General features: G+C 39.5%; 3 protein-coding genes across 3 annotated transcripts; 2 read left to right on the forward strand and 1 right to left on the reverse strand.

Annotated features, from left to right (window-relative positions):
* The first annotated feature begins 3817 nt into the window (after positions 1 to 3817).
* On the forward strand, positions 3818 to 6902 carry LOC117805271 (protein SCO2 homolog, mitochondrial). The gene is made up of 2 exons (XM_034673949.1): positions 3818 to 3949; positions 5456 to 6902. Exon 2 carries the CDS (start codon positions 5476 to 5478, stop codon positions 6310 to 6312), a length of 837 nt encoding a protein of 278 aa, XP_034529840.1. The 5' UTR covers positions 3818 to 3949; positions 5456 to 5475; the 3' UTR covers positions 6313 to 6902.
* Positions 6903 to 8164: 1262 nt separating this feature from the next.
* On the reverse strand, positions 8165 to 15147 carry ncaph2 (non-SMC condensin II complex, subunit H2). Its single transcript, XM_034673302.1, has 20 exons — positions 15019 to 15147; positions 13981 to 14098; positions 13749 to 13850; positions 13528 to 13589; positions 13358 to 13439; positions 12494 to 12550; positions 12306 to 12385; positions 11900 to 12066; positions 11213 to 11358; positions 10958 to 11038; positions 10782 to 10845; positions 10606 to 10707; positions 10454 to 10498; positions 10287 to 10357; positions 10080 to 10191; positions 9863 to 9955; positions 9224 to 9273; positions 8919 to 9020; positions 8671 to 8820; positions 8165 to 8533 (listed from the first exon to the last, which is right to left on the reverse strand). The coding sequence occupies exons 2-20, from the start codon at positions 14086 to 14088 to the stop codon at positions 8405 to 8407; spliced, it is 1803 nt and encodes a 600-aa protein (XP_034529193.1). The 5' UTR covers positions 14089 to 14098; positions 15019 to 15147; the 3' UTR covers positions 8165 to 8404.
* Positions 15148 to 16035: 888 nt separating this feature from the next.
* On the forward strand, positions 16036 to 27024 carry socs2 (suppressor of cytokine signaling 2). The gene is made up of 3 exons (XM_034673303.1): positions 16036 to 16760; positions 21817 to 22057; positions 24345 to 27024. Exons 2-3 carry the CDS (start codon positions 21931 to 21933, stop codon positions 24818 to 24820), a joined length of 603 nt encoding a protein of 200 aa, XP_034529194.1. The 5' UTR covers positions 16036 to 16760; positions 21817 to 21930; the 3' UTR covers positions 24821 to 27024.
* Positions 27025 to 27635: the final 611 nt, after the last annotated feature.

Raw genomic sequence — 27635 nt, forward strand, 5'->3', positions numbered from 1 at the left:
TGGGGAAAATATATTTTAGCATAATCCTGACTAAGACAACCAGATTTCATGCAAGTACAGTTGAACATCTATGCCATTCCTCAATCACATGCACATAGCACACTGCTAACTGCAGGGTTATTGAGACCACGCCCCCTACATGCACTGTGCATTCCTCCATCACATGCACAGATGATTTTTAGAATCCTGCAGAGGCTAGGCTTGAGAAGCTTGAGGGAAGATGCTTTTTTATTTGCATGTTGAATTGGACGTTTTTTGGAGGGAGAGGGGCTCTTTTCATTTCACATTTTGAATGGGACTTTGTTGGGGTTACATTTTTGTTCATTTTTGAATGGGTTGGGTCGGGGGGATGAGTAACATTTAACTCAATATTCATGCTTTTGTTCTTCAATGAAAGAATTGATTGTACAATAAGATATTTAACCCTTGATAAACTTCTACTTACAACTAAATCTGTTTTAATTGCATCATTTTGGATGGATCTCTGTTTATAACAAAACAAATATTTATGCTTGGATAAAATACCTTTCCATTAAATTACACTCGACTCCTACTCAATTCCCATGGAAAGTTTCCAATTTGGAATATTTCCAAAATTCCTCAGTTTAACTTCCCATGGAAACTTACCAGAAATGTTCCACCCCTTTGTAACCCTAATTAGAAGTAACTTCAACATTTTTATCCAGCCAGAACCCCCCTTATTTTCACACTTTGCTTATGCTAACTAATGATGAAAATGCAGCAAACTTCCATCATATTCTTCCTCACTTTTTCAGTGGTTGCTAGGCAACACAAATCCAACCAGGATAACATCAGAGCCCCCAGGATGAAGAGGAAGAAGACGAAGAAGAAGAGGAAGAGTAAATAAATGAGAAAACAGAGTGACTTAACAGCAGGTGAACTGTAAAGATGATGTGATGTAAAAGTTACTGACAGCTGTTCAACATCAACTGTCATTCCTTATCTGTCATTCCTTAAAACAGCCACAGGGGGGCACATCAGCTGATTAAACTCAAACCTTTTACTGTTTGTAAACAATTAGGTGTGCATGCTCATCTTTTGGATGATGGATGCTGTAAATCGGTCTTTAACATTTCATGATAATCACATGAATATATTAATTTATCTTCAGGTAAATATCAACAATTATGTTCAACCTTACAAGGTGAAAGATCAGGAGAAATTGTAACTTTAGAGCACAAGTTTTGTTGATTTTTGTGATTTGTTCACTGAAATTAGGTTTCAGATCACTCATTTTCATTAATGCCACAATGAGTCAAATATTTCGGGTACACAGGCATTTTACAGGTTTCTAAAACCTCAATGAAAGCTTTAAAAGTCCACTCAAATCTAAACTGGTACTGAAACAAATTATACAAAATTGACAACTTTACAAGCAAAAATCATGCATACCACGTGTCTTGACCTCAAATTTCTCAGTTTATACCACAAATTTTGTATATATGTTGCAGTTTTTGCCATTTACTTGTCGTAGAAACCATGACTTGATCTATTCTTTGTCCACATTAGAATTGGTCCAAGCCAAACTTGGAGTCTCAGGTCTTAGATTACATTTCATTCTGTGTGTTGTGTATGTGCATGTAGCGCTGCAGACTGAGTTATATAAGGGCTTACACAGGCCAACAGAGACTGCTGTGAAACTCGAGGAGGCTCAGAGAAACACTTAGATTCACTTTGTTCTTCAGGGTTACATAAGGAGATGAGGAGGAGAAAAAAACTGCAGGTTTCACAGAGATTACTCCTCCAGGTTCACTGTGACGTTGATCATATGAGTCGATACTCAGTGGGATATAAAAGACATTAACTTAAGACACTTAAGATAAGATAGGTAAGATGTGAAGTCATGGGTTACTTTACCTAAGACACCATTGATATGTATAATATCACATTAATGTACACATTAAAAAGATTCTAAGGTAATTTATGACACATTAGATTACATATAATACAGCTCTAAAAATTGGTTGAATAAATTACACTGGGATACACTGCAATTAAGTCAAATCAGTAATGATTAGGTACAATATGATGTTTAACTATCAGGTTTAGTACCATTAATAACACACATTATGAAAAAATATAGCAAGATACTTTGAGCTACAGCACAATCCTATTAGTAACAATGATATATGAGATGCTTACATGTACAATAGTATTTAAAATAGTTAATAAGAGCAAACTTGATTTCAGAGTTAGGATTGATTTAGTAAGATCCTGTATATTTAAATTTGTAAAAACAACATCTAAAATGAATTTGTAAGATCTAAGAATATTAATAAAATAACACACAGTACTATTACCTATGTTATTGACTGCATAAAAAAGCATATATGCACGTTTAAATAAAAAACATAGAATTAAAGATACACAAATTATTAATATCATGGCTTACACTGCTATATTAGATCAAATATACTTTAATATAATAAAATAAACCTTATATACATATTAATATTGCATGACTCTGCAGTATTTGTGTTGCGCATCAACAGTGTGTGTGACCTGGTTTCTTCCTCCTACAGAGTTCATTAATAAAAGATGGAGAGAACCAGCAGAGAGGAGAGTGGCTTACCCCAAGGACAGGAAAGGTCTGTCCTCGAGACAGAGACAATCTCCTGAGAGACAGACGACAGATTCATTACCGATGTGTCCTACAGTGACCACAGAGGACTAAAGATACACAACACAGAGGGGAATAGAGGACGTTATTACTGATAACACAGGATGCAGAGCAACATGTTCATCCAGGCTTGAACACCGTCCTCTGATGGCTTCACGAGGACTTAAAACTATGTCTTTTATCATCCAGCTTTTGGAAATGTTATTTATTGTAATAGTGATTGATAAAATAAGTGCAAAAAAAAAATGTATAGATACAGTCCATGCTGATGCCCATGCTAGCTGAAGCTGGACAGATGATGTTGATGAAGTATAAACGTTGTATTGTGATGTTATTTAAGTGTACTGACAGTTAATTAGAGTCCTTTAGTTGAATAATGGAGGTTATTATGCTATAGGTGACTGGACAAACTAGTGAAAAGAGCTGGCACTGTGATTGAACTCAAGTTGAACTCACTGGGGGCTGTGGTGGAGAGATGCACACAGAAGAAGCTAGAGGCCATTTTAAATTACATAGATCATCCACTTAACAACTTCTTTGTGGACCAGAGAAACAGCGGCAGTGGACGGAAATCATTCATCCCTGCAGCCATTAGGCTTTCTTACTCTCTAGCCAATGGGATATGAGCTGACAGACATCTGAATTACTTGTTTTATGTGATTTTTATAATTTTATCTGGCTGACACCTGAATTTTCACTTTTGGGAATTAATAAAGTGCATTCTATTCTATTCTATTCTATTGTGTTTAAAAAAGCTTGTTTTGCTGATTTAAACTTAAATCAAATTAATTATTAAAACTGTGTTTTCATGTTAAATATCTATCACAAAGTTTTAACTTTATGTTGTGATGTTTCTTTAAGTGTAGTGACAGTTTATTTCGAGTCCTTTAGTTGAATAATGAAGTTTATTATGCTATAGGTTTCTACATAAAAGCTTCCTCTAATAGTTTCGCTATTATGGCGCCATCTGGTGGAGACTTCCAGTATTGCAGCTCTCGTTTAGAGGAAACACGAATCTGCCGATATTAAATGCAAATTGAACTGGAGAATTCTGTAGACGCTTGAGTAACGTCTAAATAAATGTGTTATTTTAAGTATTCTATTAAAATAAAAACTAAACATGTCTGTGTCTCTTTTAAAGCTGATTATTCTGTGTGAGTTGTTCTTGTCTCTCTTTAGTCGAATCAGCTAACGTGAACTGAATTTTAGGTAAATGCAGTTCATGTGTTTTACAACCGGCTCCGTTTGACTCAGGCAGTTAGCTAACTTCATGTTTGACCGCAGAGCTTGTCTGAGTGGACACTGACGGTGAGTTTTTCTCTCTCTTTCACGTTAAAAGCTGTTGTTATCTCAGTAAAGACTAACGTTAAACTGATGACTCGTTGGCATTGTATGCTAATGCTCCTGTCAGTTAGCACTCAGCAGCAGGTTAACGTTAAGGTGACTTGTTAGCCTCTGTATCTCTGGAGTTATCATTTAAAGTTAAACCTTTGTGTCATCTAATGTCAGATTAATCTCTCTTCTACAGTCCGGGGGGCTCAAAGGTGATGTCAGGCAGAATTAAAGCAGCAAATATAAGACCTATTTGTGGAAAGGGAAGGGGAATGAAACTACATTTATTATTAGAAGTGTTCAGTTCAACACAGCGCCATGTAATTTCTCACAGACTAGCTCAGTGCTGCCCCTGGTGGTGGGACGTTGTATTGCAATCGCGTGGTAGTAAATGAACAGAAGCATAAGTACAAATTTAAGTTCTTGTTTTATTATCGCCTTTTGGAGAAAAATAATGAAGATTTAATGTACCTATTGAGTTAACCGTTGCATGACAGTAGGTGTTGTTCTTATAGCGTATATAACAAGTGGCAACCTCCAGCCACAAGAAATGAAGCCAATGCGGAAGTGTTGAAAACCGCAGTTCCTCGAGTGTCCACTTGAGGCTGGCTCTGGAACTGACGTCACCCATCTGATCCTGAGCGCTGTTTTGAAGCCAATTGACGGCGGCGGCCATATTGGAAATGCAGAATTTATCCAGGCATAGTGTGATGTAAAGAGGCGGAGTTTGGGCCTCCTAGCTAACAGCTATGTGTTCCCATCTGAGAGTCAACTCAGTCATGTCCTTATTTGGGCAAAAACTTGTAATCTTAATCTTCTGAACCGTTGCGTTAGAAAAAAATTCACCCCCCATACAGTGTGTGCTGATTATTAGCTACGTAGAGCCAAGCCGTTTTTTGAACCAGGCTGTAAAAATGTTTAATAATGCTGCAAAGATCGTCTTTTTTGAATTGGTGTGTATGTGGTTTCCGGTGTTTCTGCAGCCAGCCTCAAGTGGACGCTCGATGAATTGCAGTTTATAACACTTCAGGGCTTCATATTTTGAGACTGGGGGTTGCTGCTTGGGTCAGACATATACTGAGGAGCTGAACCATTTAGTGCTTTATGGACAAATGATGAGAGTGATTCTGGATTTAACAGGGAGCCAAGGAACTGTTCTGTATATCGAAGTGATGTGTTCAAAGTTTCTTGTATGTGTCAGGACTCTGAAGTAGCTGGAGCTAAGAATAACCTAGCATACAGGGCATAGCAGTGATCTCGTCAAAGTTTAGTTTTCAAAAGTGAAACAGATGATATCAAAGAGTGTGAAAGTTTGTAGACAGGACTAAGATCACTAATTAAAAAGGAAATGTATAATCAAGTATCATCAGCATACAAGTTGATTTTTTTTTGGGACACTATTAAGAGGGAGCATGTATAAATGAAAGAGGGGGATGATCTGTTTACCTCTTTTTTTACTTCTGTGTCGTGTTTCTGCTGCAGGAGGCCGTCTGGAGGTGAGGATGTTGGGGCTCAGATGCATTGTGGGTAACCTGCCTGGAGGAGGTAGACTCCTGAGAAATCTTCAACACATCCGGTTTGTCTCGTCCTCTCTGACGCCACAGAGTCAGCAGGTCAGACTTCATCGTGGTCCTCCTCAGCTGACTGTGAGGCGTTTACTGTCTCAGGATCAGAACCCGTCTGTCCGCTCTGCTCGGCTGAAGCTGCGGACTCGCCTGGCAGTGACCCTGCTGTTCGGCGGCGGGCTGATGGGGGTCTGGTACTACGTTTACTCTGAGAAGCAGCAGAAGTTGAGGCAGCAGCGCGTGAAACAGCTGCAGCAGGTCGCTCTGGGTCAGGGGAACTTCAGCCTCTTGGATCACAAGGGGGAGCGCAGGGCCAAGAAGGACTTCCTGGGTAGCTGGGTGCTGCTGTACTTCGGCTTCACACACTGTCCCGACATCTGTCCTGATGAGCTGGACAAGCTGAGCGCCGTGGTCTCTGATCTGGACCGGGACTCCTCGCTGCCTCCTGTGCAGCCGCTCTTCATCACGGTGGATCCAGAGCGGGACGACGTACCGGCGCTGGCCCGCTACGTCAAAGACTTCCACCCTCGTCTGATCGGCCTGACGGGTACGCCGGAGGAGGTGAAAGATGCGGGCCGGGACTACAGAGTGTACGCCAGCCCCGGACCAAAGGACGAGGACGGGGACTACATCGTGGATCACACAATCCTAATATACTTGGTAACTCCTGATGGGCTGTTTCTGGATTATTACAACAGAATGAAGAACCAGGAGCAGATCGGGGAGAGTGTCAGAAACCATATCAAGAACTACGTCACACTCGCAAACACCTGAACGCAGCACGGGAATCAAAACTAAACTTTAAAGACCTGAAATACTCAAACTCTGAGGATTCTCTCTGAAGCTCCTTAACAATATCTGTCTGAAAAATTAAGTCTCACATGTTTAATCAGATCAGTCATGCTGTTTTCTCTCTTCATGGTAAATCCTGAATCTCTTCAAGAACCACTACTGAGGATTTAGCCACTTCTAATAAAGATGCGGTCTCACTGTTTTGGGCTTCTGTACGATCAGGATTCCCCTGTAATAAAGGTTCTTTCAACATGCAGAATGCACCGTGATTATTTCCAGGTGATTTCAAACCAATGAAAACATCCTGATGGAGATTATTTTCACATTTCTGATGACAGCTTTTATTCTTACACACTGGATCTTATGAATCAAACTCTGTTGTCCAGCAGGTGTTTCCACACTCTGCCTTAAAGTTATAAAATAGTTCACACATACTGCAACAGACACTTTGCTGCGTCAGTCTCAACTTGTGATATTCAGACCTCAGAGATATTTAATATGATCATGAGTTAAAATCTGTTGTTTCATTCATGAGATTTGATTCAAACTTTAAATAAATTATGTTTGCAACATCTTATGCTTGTGTGTGGTCTCTCTAAAGTGACTCTCCTGATGTGAGTTTCTTCCACTTGAGACCTCTGGGCAAAGTAAAAGCCTATCTCCCTCCTAATGAGTTTGAGAAGGTCATACACATCACTCCTCGCCTGGATTATTGTAATTCTCTGTATGTTGTTGTTGATCAGTCGTCTCAAAATACAGCTGCACGCCTGCTGCCTGAGAAGAGACGACAAGATCAAATCACGCCTGTTCTGGCTTCCTGTCAGTTTTCAGGATCCTGTGCAAATGATGCTGGTTTTTAAAAGTTTACATGGGTTGGCACCATCATACCTGAGTGAGTGTTTGTACCTGCATGCTCCAGCCAGAGCACTCAGGTCAACGCACCAGGTGCCTTTAGATATACCAAGATCCTGCTCCTACACTCTGGAACAGTCTACCTCCAAATATTAGAAATGCACAGACCATTGAGAGTTTTAAATCTTTGCTTAAAACCATAGACTGTATAGATAATGGACGTAGTATCCGGGAAGTCACGCATCTGTTTCTGAAGCCAATTGTCAGCGGGAACCATATTGGATATGCTGAACTCAACCCTAACTTCTATCGAGGTAAAGAGGCGGGCTTTGAGCCTCCTAGCCAACAGCTACAGTGTTCCCGCCTGTCAGCTGTGCCTCTCATAATGGAAGACTCATAATCTTTGAAAATGCTGCATTATGAAAAAATTCATACAGTACAGTGTGTGCCGATTGCAAAATTAGCTATCCAGACTACACTCGTCTTTTGTACCAGACTGTAAACATGTTTATTTCTGCTCCAAAGATAGTCTTTTCTTGAATTGGTGTGTATGTGGTTTCTTGTACTTCCGGAGCCAGCCTGAAGCGGACACTCGAGAAACTGCAGTTTTAACGCTTCCGCATTGGACTCAAGTCTTGCGGCCGGAGGTTGCCGCTTGCTTGAAACACACATCTTTGCGTTGGCTTATAATACCTGCTGAGAGAGACTTTCTGACATTTTATTTGGCTTTTATTTATTGTGGCTTTTCTGTGTTATCTATTGCATTTTAATACCTATTCTTTTTAACTAATATTTCTTTTAAGCTTGTACAGCACTTTGGTCAACTGCGGTTGTTTTAAAATGTGCTGTATAAATAAAGTTTGACTTGACTTTGAGGTTATCTAAATTTACTAACAAAAAATCTCAACTTTAGCTTTAAAAAATGTTTTTCTTCTTCATTTTTTAATTTCAATCACCCTGAAATTGTAAACAAACCACAATCTGTTCCAAAGGACATGTTTTTATTACAAATATTCAGATTTCAGAAATAGCTGGAAGACAGAACACGTGATTATAAGTCATGGTTCCTCTGTCACAGAGACGGATCATGATTTAGTGACAGAAGGAATCAGAGGTACAGAGAGAGTAACATAGAAATATGTTCATGTGGAGGTAAAGGAGGATAAAATACCCTTAGAGCACACGCACGTTTGATCTCATGTGTTTGGAGTCCTGGTTGGTCTCATGTCGAAGAGGTCAGAGTTTTGAATCTATCTGTCGCTTTGTGAGTGCTGAGGAGAGTCAGACCCATCGAGTCCACGCTCTCCTCCAGACCGACAGCCGAGTCCACCTCCACTGTGTAGTCGTTCGCCTGAGAGAGACAGAAACAGCTGATTACACCTCCTCAATCTTTACATTTAAACACTGCATGTTTAAATAAAGCAAGAAATGTATGATAAGCTACGACTGTAGTTTCTTTATTTGGGCGAGTGCGTGTGTGTGTCTCACCAGCTGCAGTGTAGCCAGCATATATTTGCAGGCTTCAAAGTTATCCAACCCCGACACGATGGAGGCGAAGGATCGACGCTGACCGACGGCGTTCAGCGCTCCAATGATCCGATCGCCATAATCGTGGATGTCAAACACTGGACGCGCCTCCTGATCGCAAACAGGAAGTGACATCGTGTTTACGTTTGTTTACGGAGGTTATGAAGCAGCGTGTTCACGTCTCCGTTTATAGATTTATGAGTTGTTACCTGCAGCATGAGCTCAGGTCGGATCTTGTCCTCCCAGTCCTTAACTCTCCGACTCAGAGCCGTCTCCTGAGTGTAACCTCGGCTGTTCACCACCAGCTGCTCCTAAAACAGACACAGAGACAGAGACAGAGACAGAGACACAGACAGACAGACAGACAGACACACAGACACACAGACACACACACACACACACACACACGTTAGATATTTATCAGATATTTAATCTATCATTAATATAAATCATTAATGCAGCATTAGAGTTTCTCAGTGAGTAAAAGACGAGAGCGGACAGATCCATCTCTTACCACTCGTAGCTTCACCAGATCTTCATAACTCAGCTCGTCTCTCTGAGCGTCTGAAAACACAGAAAGAGATTTTCATAAATACAGGTCATCATCAGTCTGTTTCAAATCATCAAGCAGCCTCAGATCCCATAAAACCCCTAAAAAATGTCATAAAACACAGCAGACTTTCAATTGCAGATAGTTTAACTCGTTTAACCCGAGGCATGATGGCTGTCTAACATGAGTCTGGTTCAGCTCGAGGTTTCTGCCTGTTAAAAGGAAGTCTTTCCTCGCCACTGTAACTAGCTAAATATTGCAAGGTATAATACTCATGATGGATTAAGGTGGGGTAAGACTGAGTCTTATCCTGTCTTGGTGTTGGGTCTCCGTTCATAATTTTTCATAGAGTGGTCTAGACCTCCTATGTCTGTATGTTTGTTTCTATACAAAGAAAGACTGATTGATTGATTGATTGATGGTTCACAGGAGTGAAATCTCCATCACAGATTTTATATTTATCGTTTTCCTCTTCCTTTTGTTCAGTTTGGTCGCTGTTATTTCTTCTTTGTGTGTTTATTTATCATGTAGGTATACATCTATTGACATTAACGACTGAATCTGTTTAATAAACTCAGTCAAAAGCGATTCAGGTGTTCTTACCTGGTGAAATGAAATCTGCTCCTCCTCCAAACTCAGCAGGAATATCGTCCGGGAATGGTTCATGTTCGTTATCTGAGATGTCGTCATCTCCACCTTTAGAGAGATCGTTTCAAACTTTAATCAACAGGAAAATAAAAACACTGAAACTTAAAACAGATCCCCTCCGAAAGGTACCAAAAGAAGTGAAAATCAAAGCGAGCAGGTGAAGCATTTTTACCCAGCAGGTCAGGGTGTCTGAATCCATCCACAGGCTCCTCCCCTTGTTGATGTGGCCCCGCCTCTGGCTGCAGGAAGGTCCGCCTCAGCTCCTCATCAGAGACGACGACACCCTGAGTGACATCATCATACAGTATAAGGACTGTACACACTCGTACCGTATATAAACAAAAAACACACACACACACACACAAAAAAAAAGTCATACCGCTCTCCTGAGGACCCTCTTCCTCGTCTTCACTTTGTCTTTCATGGTGCTCAGGTAGATGTAGTTCAGATCTGGAATAACAATCATAAACTTTGTTAACATGTTAATGAAATGTGACAAAGATTTAATGAAACTGAAACAAAATTTTCATTGTGCAAAGACATTACCTGTGAACGTGGGTCCAGTCTTTAGTTTGTGCTCTGGAGGATCAACTGGAACGACAGAATTAAACATCTGATTAATTTCAGAACAGAAAAACCAACATCATCACCGTAAAGATTTTCTTCAGAGCAGATAGAAGATGTCATTTTGTCCTCACAGGTTCCTCTGAACCAGCTCCTAAAGTCTTGCAGAGCCGTTCCTCGTTTCCTCTTCCTCTTCCCACCGTCGTCCAGACCGTCGGGTACTTTGTAACATTTTCCTGAAGAGAAGATAAAGATGCGTCAGGAAACAGAACGACAAACTACGAAAACACCCGAGAGTCCTGAAACTCACCTGATTTAAAGGGTTTGTCCTCCCCGAGGATGGCGTACGGGTCGTGGTGCGCCCACACATTCACCTGGAACACATACGAAGCAGACAGAGGGGGCATGATTTGTTGTTAAAGTGACAACAGTTGGAAACAGTTTCACAAAATGAGAAAGATTTTTCTCTCCAGGTGAAGATCGTACCGGAGGAGGAGCCTCCTTCCTCTTCAGTTTGTCGTCCTCCAGCTGTCGTCTCTCTCTGATCATCCGGCCTTCGCTCGGAGCCTGAAGGACATTTAAAAAAAGAAAGATAAAGATTTCAACACAATGAAGAAACACAACTCAGAGTCTGGAGCTTTAAGAGACTGTGACCTTCAAAATAAGAGACAGATTTTAAACTCCAAAATCATCAAATCATCCTACAGACATAAAAACGTCTCCAAAAAGCAGCTGTGAGACCTCTTGTCTTTCCACATGTTCGTCAACATCCTGCTCCATGTGATCGTCTTCCATCGGGAGGAAGCTGTCGGCAGCGTCAACTCCGTCACCGACATCAACAGGACCGACGGCGGCATCAAATGCTGCTTCACCTGCAGCAGCAGCGTCTGGATGAAGAGAAGATATATTCAAGTTGTTAAAACTCACAACAGACAACAACAGACTGGACACACAACGAGAGTAACACAACAAAATACATTTAATATGAAAAGTCCAATAAAGTCCAAATCTCTCGTAATTGTCCAGAGAAAGTCGCGATTAAGAGAATAGAAATCCAGATTAGGAGAATCAAAGTTTATATTAAGATAATAAAAGTCCCCATGCAGAGAATAAAGTTAAATTCAACAAAATAAGTCAGTCATATTTAAAAAAAACATGTTTTTATTTACTGGTAAGACAATTTTAGCATATAAAATATTATATTTTTTTAGATGAATATTTTGTAATTTTAGGAATTTATACATTTTCATCTAGAAAAAAATCACATTTCTACAGTTCAGTGAAATTCTGCTTTTTGTTCCTTGTGAAATGATCGCTTTATTCAGAACATTTTTGCAACCCTTTTTTACCCTTGTCTTCATGCAGCATGCAGCTTTCGCAAACAATCCGTAACTTTAATAGCGCTCATGTCTTTATTCAAAGTGGTACCTTGTTGTTGTTGTTGCTGGTTTGCAGTCTCTGCAGCTAGTTGATCAATTTCCAGCAGGAACCTTGAAGCAGCCGATCCCAGCGTGAGGAGGATCATGTCCTCGTCTCCAGGGATGAAGATGTTAATCCTGAAGTCCCTCAGACTGCACAGGACCTCCCCTTTCACACTGACACACACATCACACATTGATTAAACTCAGAGTGAAAAAATGTGAATCATTCAGCTTGATTAGGTCGATCTTTTCCAGCCTGACATGTGACTCATCAAACAATAATCAATAAACGTATGATCTAATAAACTTTTCCTCATGCTTCGCATACAGCCTGTGTTTTATTTCCTTTGTAAATAAATGAAACCTTTGAAGGTTAAAGATTAAAACCTGAGTCACTTCCTCCTCACACTCACCTGATGAGAGGAAGTTTCTGCTTCTCATGAGTTTCAGGAGGAATCAGAGACTCAGGAGGAAGAGGAGTTACGTTCACTGTCTGTACAACACACACACACACACACACACACATCATCGGTTAAATCATCATCATACAAAAACAAACTGCAGGTTCAGACTGTGTGTGTTCACAGAGTGTGTGACTGACCGTGTTTGAGTCGGCTTTCTTTGACTTCTCTGAGGCGTCGAGCTCCAGAGGAGTGAACTGAGGAGACAGACAGAATGTCAGCTTTAGTCCACATAGTATCTAATTTAAAGACTTTATATGAACAGATGATGTCAGACAGCATATTAGAGTCTCCACTGACTCATCACTGCATCTCAATAAAACATCCACTCATGTCAGGCATTTGTGAAAAAATAAAAATAAAAATAAAAAATAATAATTTAGAAAAAAAATTAAAAATGTGCAAGATCTCCATGATATATTCAGTAAATGATAATGTATGGTTAGCAGGTAGTTATGGGAAATAGAATCCCGACAGGGTGAGACAAGACCCTGACACGAAGATTGATTTGACCAGAAGTGTGATCAGTTTGCCTCTGGAGTTGCTCATATCAGTGAAAGTTAATAACCATTGTCAAGGGGTAGTCAAGGGGTTTTGACCAATCAGAATCAAGCATGTTACACAACAGGAAGATTAGTAAGAGAGCTGGCAAATAAAGTTTAATAAATTCTTGACTTGTTAAGTATGTTGATGAAGTGGTTCCCAAACTGGGGGTTGAGACCCCTTGGGGAGTCACGAGACAGTGTTTGAGGGGTCTCAAGATATAAAAATAGATGCTAAACTGTCAGTGTGAGGAGAGTGAGCTGCTACATGTCGAAGTCTAGAGTCCATGAGAAAATTAAACCAAACTCCATTCAAGATTCTGTTGATTACTCTGATCTGCCAGAAAACACTGATTCATACTCCTCTAGAGAGCAATACATGAAGCAGTCACCGCCCGCTGATAAATAGAAAGAGAACTACATGATTCTGGTTTGGACTCAGCCGCAGGTTCTCTTTCTCACCTCGGCCATATCGTCAGAATCGTGGCGGTCCACTGCTCCGTCTTCACCGTCCTCCTGAGACTCTGCTGTCTGTTTATGTCGTCTGTGGAGAGAAACATGAGGAAAACTTTATTATCCGATCATAATAACAATAAAACAAACAATCAGTCTGAACTGAAAGGTCGACTCACTTCTTGTTCCTGTCGTTGATGTACTCCAGGGTTTGGTAGACCAGGCTGTGCAGGAGCTCCACCTGAAACACACACACACACACACACACACACACACACACACACACACACACACACACACACACACACACACACACACACACACACACACACACACACACACAGGATGAGCATTTTTCTAACAAAGTCAGACTTTATGTTGATTTATTTTTTCATGTTACCTTTTTGCTGTAGATGCAGGCTGAACCCTGGATCAACAGAGCTGCTTCTGCAAAGTTCAGTCTGGTTTTCCCTCCATCGAACGTGATGCACATCTCATCCAGCTGCAGAAACACACACAGGTGGGTGGGGTCAAATCAATACCACAGATACTGCAAACTTACCACAAACTCACTCTTTTTTTATCTGAATATCTGAGTCTGTGTAGTGTCTAATAATAACTGTAATCTTTACCTCTTCCAAGTAGTCATTGAGCTCTGACGCCACGTCGATGTCCCAGTTCTTGGTGAGCTCCCTGATGGGCTGCAGCAGGTGAGGGAACCTGCTTTCTGTGCACTCCATGACGGCCTCACTGAGAACAGAGCAGAAGACACACTGTGGGTCAATTATGACAGATTTTTAAATTGAGTTCCGCTTCATTAATATTAGTCTGAGCTTCATCCATTCAGTTATCTGATCCCTTAAGTCAATGTCATTTGAGTGAACATTCTGGACAATATGTCAGATTTTTATCATTTAGGAGAGCAAAGCCAGACTACATTTAAAATCCAGACAACTTTAGCTATAAAGAAATTTTAGGTAAACATTCTGGATTTAATAGACCACATACTTAGAGGTAGTATAGTTTTGTATGATACAGCTAAACCAAACTCCATTCATTAATCTGACAACTTTGGTTTATGTCATCCGAGTTAAACTGTAAGAAAGAAATATGACACATTTGTAAATGAAGTTTGGTGACTTTTAAGACGACTATGCCAAAATCCTTTCAAGATTATTATAATTGTAGTCAACATTTTCTTAGTTCAACATATTGTAACACCTTATCTAATCATTACACTAAATTTGAAGTTAAATCTAACTGTATACATCTCGTTTCTTTTCCAAATAAGTCTTTGCGCATTTGAAGTCTCCACAATAACAGCAGAATCAAGGGAAAAAATAACATTAAAACACTTAAATAACGCGCTGAATACAACAGATTTCCTAACCGATAAGCCGAACATGAAAACTAGTCTTCTATAATATTTTTATTGACCGAAAACCAAGAGTTAGTGCCGGTTAGGGCACACTTTACAGATTTATAAACCTTCTTCTAGTAAAGTTTCCCTACATTAAGACAGAGATAGTTCGATTAAAGGTTAAACATTAAAGTCGATTCAGCTGTTTTAGTCCTTTAATCTCTTTAAGAGCTACTTAGCTGTGTGTTTGTTCCGTTAAAGTTCAGTTTTTAAGTCAAATTACAGGTAAATGTTTGATAACTAAACTCACCGTGTTGACAGATCCGAACTCAGCTAATGTTTGTAGCAGCTAGCTAACCAGTCAAACAGCCCGCGCTAACTTTCTTCTTCGCTGGTTTTCAGTTCGGCTCCTCCTACTTCTTCTTCTTCTTCTTCTTCTGTTTTTCTTCATCCTTGGTTAATGGCAGATACAAACCAGTTAACAGCTGCAGAGCGTCCCCTGCTGCGCCGGAGAATAACACGAAAATACATTTGATCTTGATGTTACGCCATGAAGAAACAAGCAGGGGAAAAACTACTCATTAATAGTGATTCAGGAAAGCAACACAAAGACGGTGCAGTTTCATCAGTATGAACAGCAAAATATACGCAAAGGTAGAGGAATACATCATGCAGAAAAAAAAGGCAATTTTTTAAATAATGAATATATAAAATATTTATGCATGCTTTTTATGCATAAAGATGTTATCAGTTAAATGTTGCAGCCAGTAAAGATTAAGAAATTATTTCTCATGAGCCCGAAAGTTCCAAAAAAGTGAAGTTTTATCTTGTGCACACTAAATAATTATGTTGTATGTTCTGGAAATGAGATAATTCCCTTTTTGCTTCTAGATAATAGTCAGAATAATCTGCAAAACAGCATTTAAACATTCTGTATTTATACAATTTATAGGACAGCTTGAGTTATTGGGGGGAAATTATCCTGTGTATAATAATTGACTTATAAAAAAGGACACTTAATAGTTATTCTGTTTCCTTTGATGGCCAGGCAAGGCAAGGCAACTTTATTTGTACAGCGCATTTCATACACAAGGGCCACTCAATGTGCTTTGATTTTTCGTGTAAATAAAAACTGTAAACTCAGAATATTTATTTTATCTCGGGATTAAAAACAAGATTTGAAACTTGTATTTTACTTTGAAATGTTTTCTTCTGCCAAAAGAGCGAAACGTCATCTAAATATATATATGGCCCTAATCCTCTTCCGTACATTAAACACAGTGGAAGGGGGGGAGGGGAGGAGGGGGTGTTTGCACCCAGCGACCTCAGTTATGTTTTTGAGGTCTCAAAAACATTTCCGTAGCCAGCACGTGCATCCAACCTGTAATTTAAATATCTCACACCACACCTAAACACACACTCAGGCTGCAAAGCACGCATTTATTCTGTACTGATGCATGTGTGTGTGTGTGTGTGTGTGTGTGTGTGTGTGTGTGTGTGTGTGTGTGTGTGTGTGTGTGTGTGTGTGTGTGTGCGCGCGTGTGTGTGTGTGTGTGTGTGTGCGCGTGTGCGTGTGTGTGTGTGTGTGTTGGACCACCTTAAATCGCTACTCGCAGCACCACGTGACCGTATTCCTGGAAAGTTCCTGGAAATGCTTCTTTTGTGTTCGTGGTGCTCTCGGTTATTCAGCGGCTCGGCAGACACGCTCTGTCCCGAGCTCAGAGCCTGAAGGACGGACACGATGTTCGCACTCGCTCGGTGTTTATCTCGCTGTGGTTAAACGCAGATAAGTCGGCGTTCTGTTGTTTTGACGTCGCCGCGGCTCTGACTGATACATTTTTGACGGAGGGGGAGGCTGCTCTCTTCGACACTTGGATCCCCGGACCAGAGCCGCTGTTTGTGGGCTAATAACCTCAGGAGAACCGGACGGATCAGAAGAACACATGACCGGTCCGACCGGGTCTGCGGATTTAACCCGGGATGATATAGGCAACATGTCGGGCTAATGCACACGGAGGATAAACTGGCATCGCTACTTCTCAACCCACGGAGGTAGGTTACTAATTAAAACTAGAACTCAAATTAATTAGTAATATCAGGTGTATTATTACAGTGCGGACACACCGTGTGAAGCACCTGTGCTGCTGCCTGTCCTTTAACGCAGGAAGGGTTCCCAAAGTGTGGGTCGAGACACAGATGCGGGGTCGTGAGACGTCTTCCAGAATTTTTATTTATTTAATTTATCTCAATTTATGACTTATGTTAGTTATTTTAATCGAATGGTGCTATTTGTACTTTTCTTTTCTTTATTTTTGTTTGTGTTTTTGGTTTCTCCTCCTCTTATTTGGATTTTATTTATTAATTAATTTTTATTAATGTCTTTTGAAAGGCATTTACACTAAACTGCTGTCAAAGGAACACAAAATATAATAAAATATATATCCAATACAGTCTGCTGGCACATCCTTTAAACATGTTTTCGTTTTCCTTTTCTCGTACACAAAGACAAAAATAACATAAATAACATAACTAGCCTGGCAATGAAATACCAGTCGGGCCAGACATGAAAGGTTAAACAAAATTTATTTTACTTTATTTTTATTTATTTTTTTAATCTTGATCTTTTTAGGGAGCCTTTTTTTACATCTGGCAAAGGACTACAGATGTAAACTAGCCTTTTGGCTAATTCTTGCATATTTACAGAAGTGTTAATTAATATGCATGGTCCTTTTTAAATAATGAATATATAAATAAATGAAAATATGTATTATTGTTATTATTTATATTTGTTTATTTACCTTGTTTTCTTATGTTTATCTTCCTTTATGTTTGTAATGTTGATTATTATAATAATAATAATAATTATAATTATTATTATTATTGTATTTATTATTTTTTTCTTCTCTTTGTTGGTTTTGTATTACTTATATATAATTTCTCAACTTGTGGTGAACAAAGAAATACTAAAAAAATGCAATAAAAAAGTTGAATGACAAAAGTTGTCTAAAAATAGTCCATTTTACCCATTATAGTAAAAAATATTGATAAAAATAGTAGCTAAACTTGAAATAAAACCTTGAAAATAGAAAATGTAATGTGCCTCTCTTTTTTCAGTAGCAGCAGGTTAGTTAATAACGGCACAGGAAACACAGACACATTCTCATATAGGTAGGGTCATTTTCTGCAGACCAGCTAGATGAAGCCACATTAAATCACTTTGAAGGACAGTGGGGGTCACAAGTCTTTGGCACCTATATTTTTGGGGGTCAAGGGCTGAAAATTGTGGGAACCCCTGATTTAACGTGTCCTTGAAGGGACCAGAACTCAAATCGTACTGAATCCCGGTCTTATATTGAGCAAATGTCACCTTGATCTGACTTTAATTTATATTTATTTACAAATCCTTCACTACACTCCGAATTTCTACAAACAAAGATTAATTAGTTTTGTTGTAGTTATTTAAAACATGTCTAATATATATGAATACATTTCCAGTCCACAAGTGGAGAAATAATTTCCCTTTGCCGGATTGCAATTCAAAACAGAATTGTTTTTGTGCTGATTTGAAAAGCAGATGGAAAACAAAAATCATGATTTTTATCTGAATCAGTCGTCCCTCATATTCGGCTCTCAGAAATCATCAATCAATAATACAGGAGAAATGTTATTAGGACATTAAACACAAGAGACAGTATAAAGAACTTCTTAATTATGCCAAATCCCATTTCTTAAATTCAACAATTTGATATTCCCTAAGTCTGTGGTTGTTCTCTAACTCAGCTGGACAGCAAGACTAGTATTTATTTATCACAGTTCAGGCTTCATTTCAGCACACAGCATGCAATACATTCTGTGGCATCTATTTAAAGATATAAAATATTCAGTGGCTTCAAATGGAGATCTATCATTCACACCAAATCCCATTCAAAATCAGTCATTTTACTCCATCTCTTTTTTCTGCTCACATGTAAACTTGAAGTTTACTCAAATGTATTTTTTTTAAGTTCTTGCAGATTATATTTCTGCATACAAACTTATTTATATCTGTGATGTTGAGAGTCAAAAGAGACTGAGTAAATCTCCTGTGCTGTGCCCTGGTTTTTGAATTTGGCAGTTCTTTCTGTTTTACCTCCGCTCTCAGGTCAACTGATGTATAAATGTGTTAATAGAAAATAGTCTCTCTGATATAACTCATTTAGTATGTTATAATCTAAACCATACAAGTTATTTAGCTTTACAACAAACACAATAAACAAGATTCTAATCAAATCCGGACCATTTTATGCCGCCCCATGCTATCACTGTTTCCTGCTTTAAATGATCCGCTGTAAAGTTCAGCCACTTGATATTTATTAAGATATGTAGGTTAATCGAGATTCATCACGCGTCATGGTGTAGAAGAGCTTTGAAGTCAGAAAACAGAATCTTCTTCGTCATTATCTTCAATCTGTTGGTTTTCGAGGAAGCTTTTCAATAAAACAATCCCGTCACACCAAATTCTGTTCACATTTTTCCCATTTTAAGGTCTCCTTGTTGATCAGCTGATAAAGCAATCTGCTTAAAGTATAAAATGACTTATTTCTGCCTCATACTTCCACTCTTTAATTCTGCATGCAACGAGAAACTGACCATGCAGTTCCTCAGGCCCGACATAAAACGTTATGTAATGACACAGGGATGTGAAGCAACAAAAGAAGCCATTGTCGATTACTTTTCTCAGAGGGAAGATGTGCAGCAAATAAACGGAGTTCAGAAATATAATAAACCTGTCAGACGTGAACCTGTCAGCCTGTAGAATTAATCTTTCTACCTTTTATTTCTCCTCACTTCCAAATTCAAATTAAGACTGAATGGAACCTTCATGACGTCTTTCTTCTTGTAGTTTTGTTGCCTTCACTACATGCAGTTCTTACCATATGTTTGACCTCTAAATGTTCTTTCTGCTTGTTTTCTTGTCTATAGAACATCAGAAAAAGTTTATCCAGACCCATGGTCACATCCTTAGATATCTTGTTTGTAGGAATTTGTTCTGCTTTAGAGAGAAGCAGAAGATTCAGCACACAACCTTTCACTGGTTATGTAATATGTTTTACATTTGGTGCTGCTGAGTTAATTTTACACAAGACGGTTGATATTCTCTGCTTGCTTGATTTATTTTGTATTCATTACTAGTATTACCTTAAGTTATCCCCTTTACAGTTCAATATGTACATTAAATTCCTTTTTTTACATGACATAAAAAATGTTCACAATAATGGAAATGCTGACTCCAACTACTTCCTACTGATCTAGAAGCAAGCAAAGAGGCAGAGTTGATGACATAGCACACACATACAACACGCTCTGTCTCAAATCGACCACGCCCCTGAACATGTCTAATTTAAATCCTTAATTTAATGTTAAAAGGTATAAAGATTGAGCACTGTGCAGTTGTCACGAGAAGAGAAATGAGCTATCTGGTTGTTAAGTGTTGACGTCACACCTTCATACAAAACTGTTTCAAGGTCCAAGCAGCTAACACAGATTGTATTCTCAATATGCTGCAGTGCGGTGTTCCTCGCTATTTTTAACTGATCAGAATCTAAAATGACCTTCAGTAGCTTTTTCAAATACTCATGTGATGACAAAGAGAAGGAGAGATGGCTGAAGTTTCAGTTGAATTCTTAAATGGTGGAAAGGGAAACTAATTTAAAGTACCCTGAAGTTGGCATAAAGCTATGGAATGAATTATACAGGGCGCTGTTGACCTAGTGGTCTAAATGCGCACCCCATATACAGAGGCTATAGTCCCCGTTGCAGAGTCCGCAGGTTCAATTCCAGCCTCGACCATTTACTGCATGTCCTCCCCCACTCTCTACTCCCCTCATTCCCTGTCTCTCTTCAGCTGTCCTATACATTAAAGGCGAAAATGTACAAAAATATACATTTAAAAAAAAAAGATGAATCATACACTGATATGAGTGACATTTGAAGCCATAAAAAGTGAATAGTAGGCCAAACATTTGTACATAATGTTACAAAAAGCTGCAGTATGATGCACAGTTGAGATGTAGTTCTTCTCTCATCATATGTAGGAGGGGCTGCTATTTCTTAGCTAGCTGCTCAGTTAACAAAAAATGTTGCTGTATTTTAAGTTAAATGGAAAACAAAGCCCTAAAAAGAAAGACTTAAAACAGAAAACTTTTGTTACGCTAGTTTGTGAACAATGTATAATAGCCCACATAATATTAGCCGAGCTAGCATCTCATTAACAGAGTTGGATGACGGACAGTACAGATAAACAGATGACTTTTCTACATGCTAACCATGTGTTTTGATAATGTTTTGGGTTTTTATTCGTAAGTGAACACACACAAAGAGCAGAGGAGAGCGAGTGTGTACTAGCTAGTGAACGAGTGTTCTGTCCCGGATGTAGGTTACATGCCATGCGGGATGTCCAAGCGGCAACCTCCGGTCTGAAAACATGAATCCAATGCGGAAGTGCTAAAAACTGCAGTTCAGCTTGTGGCTGGCTCCGAAAGTACTGGATACCACATACACACCAATTAAAAAAAGACGACCTTTACATCAGAAATAAACATGTTTACAGCCTGGTACAAAAGACGAGTGTAGTCTGGACAGCTCATTTCTCGATCGGCACACACTGTAGGGGGGTAGAATTTTTTTCTAACGCAGCAATTTCAAAGATATTTGAGATTATGTTGTCTGTTGACTAGGAGGCTCAAAGCCTGCCTCTTTACGTCACAATCACTTTACGTCACAATCGCTCTAAACAGCGCTTCAGAAACAGATGGGTGACGTCACGGATACTACATCCATAATTTATACAGTCTATGGTTACATGTCACGCGTGATGTCACACTTAGCCTTACTGAGACCAAAGCAGTTTTTGGTACCAGGCTGTAAACACGTTTATTTCTGCTGTGAAGTTGGACATTTTAACATGGGGCTCCATGCGGATTGACTCACTTTAGGAGACAGCCTCTAGTGGACATTTTAGGAACTGCATGTTTTCATTCTTGTTTTTCATTTTTCCGGAGTCGGATGATGGATATTGCTGCAGTCTTTAGGCAGTCTGTCCTTTCTAATAACTTCATTTTGTTTCCAGGACCGTGCAGACCAGGTGACCCCCCCCTCCTCCCCTCCTCCCTCCTTCTGCTACAGAGCCTGTCCCATGTCTAATCTGTAGGCCTAACACTAGGCTGAAGGTTGGACCTGTCCAATGACCTGCCAGTCCTCTGAGTCCACAGAAAGCATCGAGAGTGACCGACGAGCCGACAACAACTCCAGGAGTGTGGAATCAGACGAGAGCCGCATCGCGTTAGCCATGAAGGACCTGAGGAACACAGGTACTTGAATTTAACAATGAGCGTGAAAGTTTGTGCCAAACTTTGGGATTGGGTGTTCTTTTCTGCTTATTTAGCTAAATACACTTCTTAAAACACCTTTTAGATTAGTTGGAAAATGCAAAGTCATAATGCGTCAGAAAAGCAGCTGGATCACATCCCGGACTCTCCAGGACTCGGGTCCACTTTCTGACTCAGAAGCTGAGTTTTAATATCCGCCCTGCAGACCTCAGACTCCAGTCTTTGTGATTCAGACCTTCAAACTTCTCTCATCTCCCCTGTTTGTAAAAAAAAAAAAAAAATGAAACGAGCTTCAGCAGAAACTTGTGTCACATCTGTTTCATTTTGTATTCAAGACTGCATCCAAACTTTCTCAAACTGTCGAACTGCAACGTTTGACTTTTGAAGGAAAGAAATAAAAAGCATGAACACAACTCTTGTAATACCCTAATAAAAGTCAAGCATCTGGTGCAGCTTTTGAACCGCAATCAGAAACAGCTGTGACATCACTCTGTATAAAGCCACCAGACTACATTCAAAAAACAGACATTTTACCTCACAGAACATAGGAGTTGTTGGTCTACTGCAAACACTATCTGTCAATTTGTTTAGTGATAATGTGTGGAAGGGTAATACTAGGTTGGTTTTGAAGAAGCATTTTAAAACACCAAAGTACTGAACAATCAAGGCAGAGGTAGACCGACAGCTCCTGTGCTCTGTGAGCTTAAATCCCTGTTTTTATCAATGTAATTTTGTGTGTTTATAGACAATGGTTTAAACGGCAGATTCTGGTTAAAAAAAACAATCTTCCTCTTTAACAAAAAGCTTCATCTCTGTACGTATCCTTTCTGTAATGTATCAGACACTTAGAATAACAATCTGAGTCTATCAGGGACAAAAACAAGAACCTTTCTTTGATGTTTTAGTCATATAAACCCTAAAATATAAATATATGTTAAATTCTAGTGCAATACATTTTTTTGTAATGAATGATATCTCTAAAATAAAATCTGGTTTAACTTTTCCATCATTATGAACAAGAACAGATGAATCAAATGGGGCTGAACGCTTCGTCAGTTTTATTTCAGATTAAACAGAGTGAGTCATTCATTAAAGATCCTGTGAGGATTTTTTTTTATCTGGTTATGAAACAGACTGAAATTGATATATCTGCCCGTTTGACCTTCAAAAGCAAACCAGGCCTGATTAACAGCACGCTACAGAAACAGAGTTTTACTTTGTTAACAGCAAAACTTCACAGGGAGTGATAGTTTTGCTGTTAAAGACAGCAGGAGGAGATTTTTCTTATTTCTTAAATACTTTATTTATAGCTTTTTCAGAAGACATAGAACATTCAGAAGGTTAACAGAGAAGAACAACCCCCCCTCCCCCCAACCACACCCCTGAAGGGTTAAAGAGGCGATGTCATGCTTCTACATATTGTGTTTACACACAAATGTTGAGATGAAATGTTGGATGTCGATACTAAACGTGGGTAAAATTTCAAACATTTTGAGTGTAAATCTGAGGATAAGACTGCAGGCTGCTCTGCTTTCAAATCGTGAAATCATGCTTGGTAATTCTTGGTAAATCACGATCAGTAATTCTTGTAATTCTCCTTTAAAGAGCATAACACACCAAACAAGGACATCCTGCTCTGTTCTTTGTTTTACTGGGGATTATTTCATCCCTTTCCAAATTTTCTAGGTCATCATTCTTAAGAGGGAAACACCGTTTACTTTATGACGACGGCTTTGTAGCATTGCAACAGCGGAGGAGGCTTCTGGAATGCTGGGGAACTGCACATTTTTTTTACCTCCTCTGTCAGCTGAATATATTTGAGACATTTGAGGTTGTAATCTAGGTTGTATTGTTATTTTAAGATGTCATGATAAACAGAGGCTTTAGTTCTTGTCCCAGCAGCCGCAGGTTCGACTCCCGGCCTAGGCCATTTGCTGCATTTCTTCCCCCACTCTCTGCTCCCCACATATCCTGTCTCTCTTCAGCTGTCCTATCAAAAAGGCACAAATGCTCACAAATATAACCCCCCCCCCACACACACACACAAAAAAATGTCATGGTTTAAGTTATGGGAATGTACGGCGGCCTTCAAAGTGACTTAGAATTGTTTAAATTCTTCTTTTGTGAAGCTGTATGATCCACGTACTCACAGACCTGCACCCTGGGAGGAGAGGCTGTCTTTATCGACTTAGTTCTGTCAGTATTTTCTTGTTTTTCCGTCATCCAACCCTCACATGTTCTCTCTCTCTCCCCCTCTCTGTGGACTCAGGCTGGTACTGGGGCAGTCTGACGGCTAACGAGGCCAAAGAGATCCTGCAGGACTCGTCTGAGGGGACCTTTCTGGTGCGGGACAGCTCTCAGAGGGACTACCTGTTCACCATCTCGGCCATGACGTCGGCGGGTCCCACCAACCTGCGGATCGAGTACAAACACGGGAAGTTCAAGCTGGACTCAGTGGTTCTTGTGAAGCCGAAGCTGAAGCAGTTTGACAGTGTGGTCCACTTAGTGGAGCACTACGTCCACCTGTCCCGGACCGGCGACAGGCCTGGGGCGTCAAACTCGCAGCCCTCAGGGGTGCCAAACGGCACAGTGCAGCTGCTGCTCACCAAACCTGTGTACACGGCCACGCCTCCTCTGCAGCACTTGTGCCGCATCGCCATCAACAGGAGGACTCGGCGGGTCCAGGATCTGCCTCTGCCCAACAGACTCAAGGACTACCTGACAGACTACAGTTACCACGTGTAGACATGGAGCAGGACTCACTGTGTGCTGTCTCAGCATGCACTGCTCCCTCAAATCTGAGAGGAGCTGCAGGAATATCCAGATACTGGACCGCAGGGAGGACTGGCCTGTGCTGGACCCATCGGCCCTGGTCTGAGGTTCTGTAACAGACCACAAACTGACCTAAATGCTGCCTTTACATGTCCGTTAAAAAAAAACAGAGACGCTGATTTAGTCTTAAATCATAACTCCAGACAGTCACAGGTTTTATGAATCACAGAGAAGAGACGCTGGGGGTCCAGGTCTGACTGAAGCACTTCAGACTGCAGCTTATTGATTCAGCGATTTATCCTCACAATGTAAAACAAGAGTTGGAAAAATCTGCTCATAATAATCTATTAAAGCCCACAGTGAAGTCTTTGCCACAGTGTCAACAGGCAGACGTGGAATGCAGGACTTCTTTACGCGGATTGATTTGATATGACCTGTGAGATCAGGTTGTCCCTTGCTTCACTTTGCTAACAGGAAATAATAAACCTTTACTGTGAAATTTGGACCAAATAGCATTAACTATTTAAGATGGCCTGGTAATAAGTAAGAAAGTAGGGTGAACAGTTCAGCTAGATCCGGCTCTGTTTGTGTCAGAAATTCAACAACTGGCAAACATTAAACAAGAAAGTCTGCTTCCTGGAAGTCTTAACAAGAATGTCTTTAAAGTATTTTTCAGTCTTAAAGACTTTAAAGCGATTAGCTGCTGCAGCTCTGATTCTGACTGAAACAGATCTTTAAAAAAACAGGTCACAACAATGAAACCAGAATTAGTTTGCTGTACGAGGTGCCATTGTTCCTGTTTGTATTCAGAGTAATATAGACCAATCAAGTTTGAGCTGAATCTCTGTAAACAAACACAGGTGTGAAATCTGATTGGTGCTCTCTAACACTGATGTCACATTTAAGGCGGTACTGTAATCCTTATATTGGTGTCAGAACAACTCATTATCTCTCAACTTCATTCTGGTGTCTGAAGTCTGATAGAAATCGATGATGTAGAAACTGAAATCTGGGCCCTGAAGTGTGATGTCACTGCAAGACGGCACTTAGATTTGCTCTACAGACGTAAACTGAGATCCATGAAACACCTGGACTTCCAGCGTCGCTCATTTCCGATTTTTTGTCTCCGTTAGAGCTCAATGTTTTGTTTTGTTTTCTGGATTCTTCAACTTTCACAGCATCAGTTCTTACAAGGACTTCTGAACATGTTTCCAGCAGGAGCAGAAAGAGGCAGACCGAAGCAGTGGATGTCTGAGCGATCAGTAAACACGCTGCTTATATATGAGATGATTTTCTACAGACATTCAGGAGGGTAATTATCGCTGTTTTATTACTCTGAGTAATTTATTGTTAGAGACCTTTGTGTTGATGTTTCCATCAGAGTCGCAGAAAATATCTGATCAATATTCCTGTCCTCAAACAAGTTGTTTTTTAAACTTCACTGTTTTCTAAATGAGGTTCTGTTGATCCTAAAAGCCTTTTTTTTTTCATGCAGCTGAAACAATATTTATACAACATGAAATTCTACTTTATGAAATCACAGTTTGTCATTAGACAACACTGCATGCAGAATTTTTTCAGATGATTTTATAAAAAGCCTGCAAAACAAGGAGTCGAAAAGCAAACATTTTGAGGAGTGTTATCATCATCGGGTTTTATTTTATTGAGTAATTTATTCATTTTTTATTTGCCATACAAGTGATGATAACAGAGAGCGTGTTACTGTTGTTAAAACTCCCTCGGCTCTTAAAGACAATTCATTTCCTTTCAAACATCAGGAGATCATCATAAATTGAACTGAAGGGGAATCTAACATGTCTCCTCCAGGTGACAGAAACTTAATTTTTCTCGTCATTTATCTCTTTTTTTTTTTTGTTCGCAGAAAAAACAAGAAATGTGTCAAAGTTTAATTCTCTCTAAGAAACATCTTTATATTTATTTATTTATTATTTATTGAATCTGTCCAACCAAAAGTCCAAACTGATATTTAATTTGATCGTCATTTTACATGAATAAAGCAGCAAATGTTCTCGTTTGAGTTCCTTGAAAAGAGACTTTTATGCAAGCCTGTTGCTGATGAATGTTTCATTGATTGACCAATCGAGTGATAAATAAAGGTTTCAGCTCTGAGTTCAGTTCGCTGTGTCGAGTTTTATAAAATAAAAAGCTTCTTTTAACCCTCCTGTTATGTTTGTTTCTCTGGAACAGCAATAATGTTCCTTGGTCAGTTTGACCCGGGGCATATTCAATTACCCAAAAGTGTCAGAACCCCAAAAAATCCCAATACACATTTTTAAAAATCTAATTTTTAACTCCATTATTAACCATTTAAATCCAGGTTTGGTCCAATGGTGTTCTTTAATTCTCACAGATCATGGTTTAATGAGGATAACTTACTTGTTAAAACTTTTTTAATGTACATTGGAAAGCCCTAAATATAAATACGATAGTTTTACATGACATAGATTTTGTTTATTTCATTTTAAATAAAAATTTTTTTTATTTTTATGAAGTGATGTTGTTAAATTAACACGAGACACCTCTTCTGTCACATGCTGCCCAGATTTTTCTGCTGCATTTAGCTGGTTTGGACAATTTATATTGCCTAAAACATACTTTAAAAAGGGTCAATTTGACCCGCAACATAACAGGAGGGTTAAACCAACGTAAATACTCCACTGTTAATCATTCATTCTCCTTTAATATTACAATTCACTTTTAGCGTTTTTACCCGTTTGGGTTGGTTTGCCTCAAGGACTCGACTGTAATGTCTCTATTTCCCTCTTTC

The sequence above is a fragment of the Notolabrus celidotus genome, chromosome 21, assembly GCF_009762535.1.
Source record: "Notolabrus celidotus isolate fNotCel1 chromosome 21, fNotCel1.pri, whole genome shotgun sequence".
In the NCBI taxonomy this organism is placed as follows: Eukaryota; Metazoa; Chordata; class Actinopteri; order Labriformes; family Labridae; genus Notolabrus; species Notolabrus celidotus.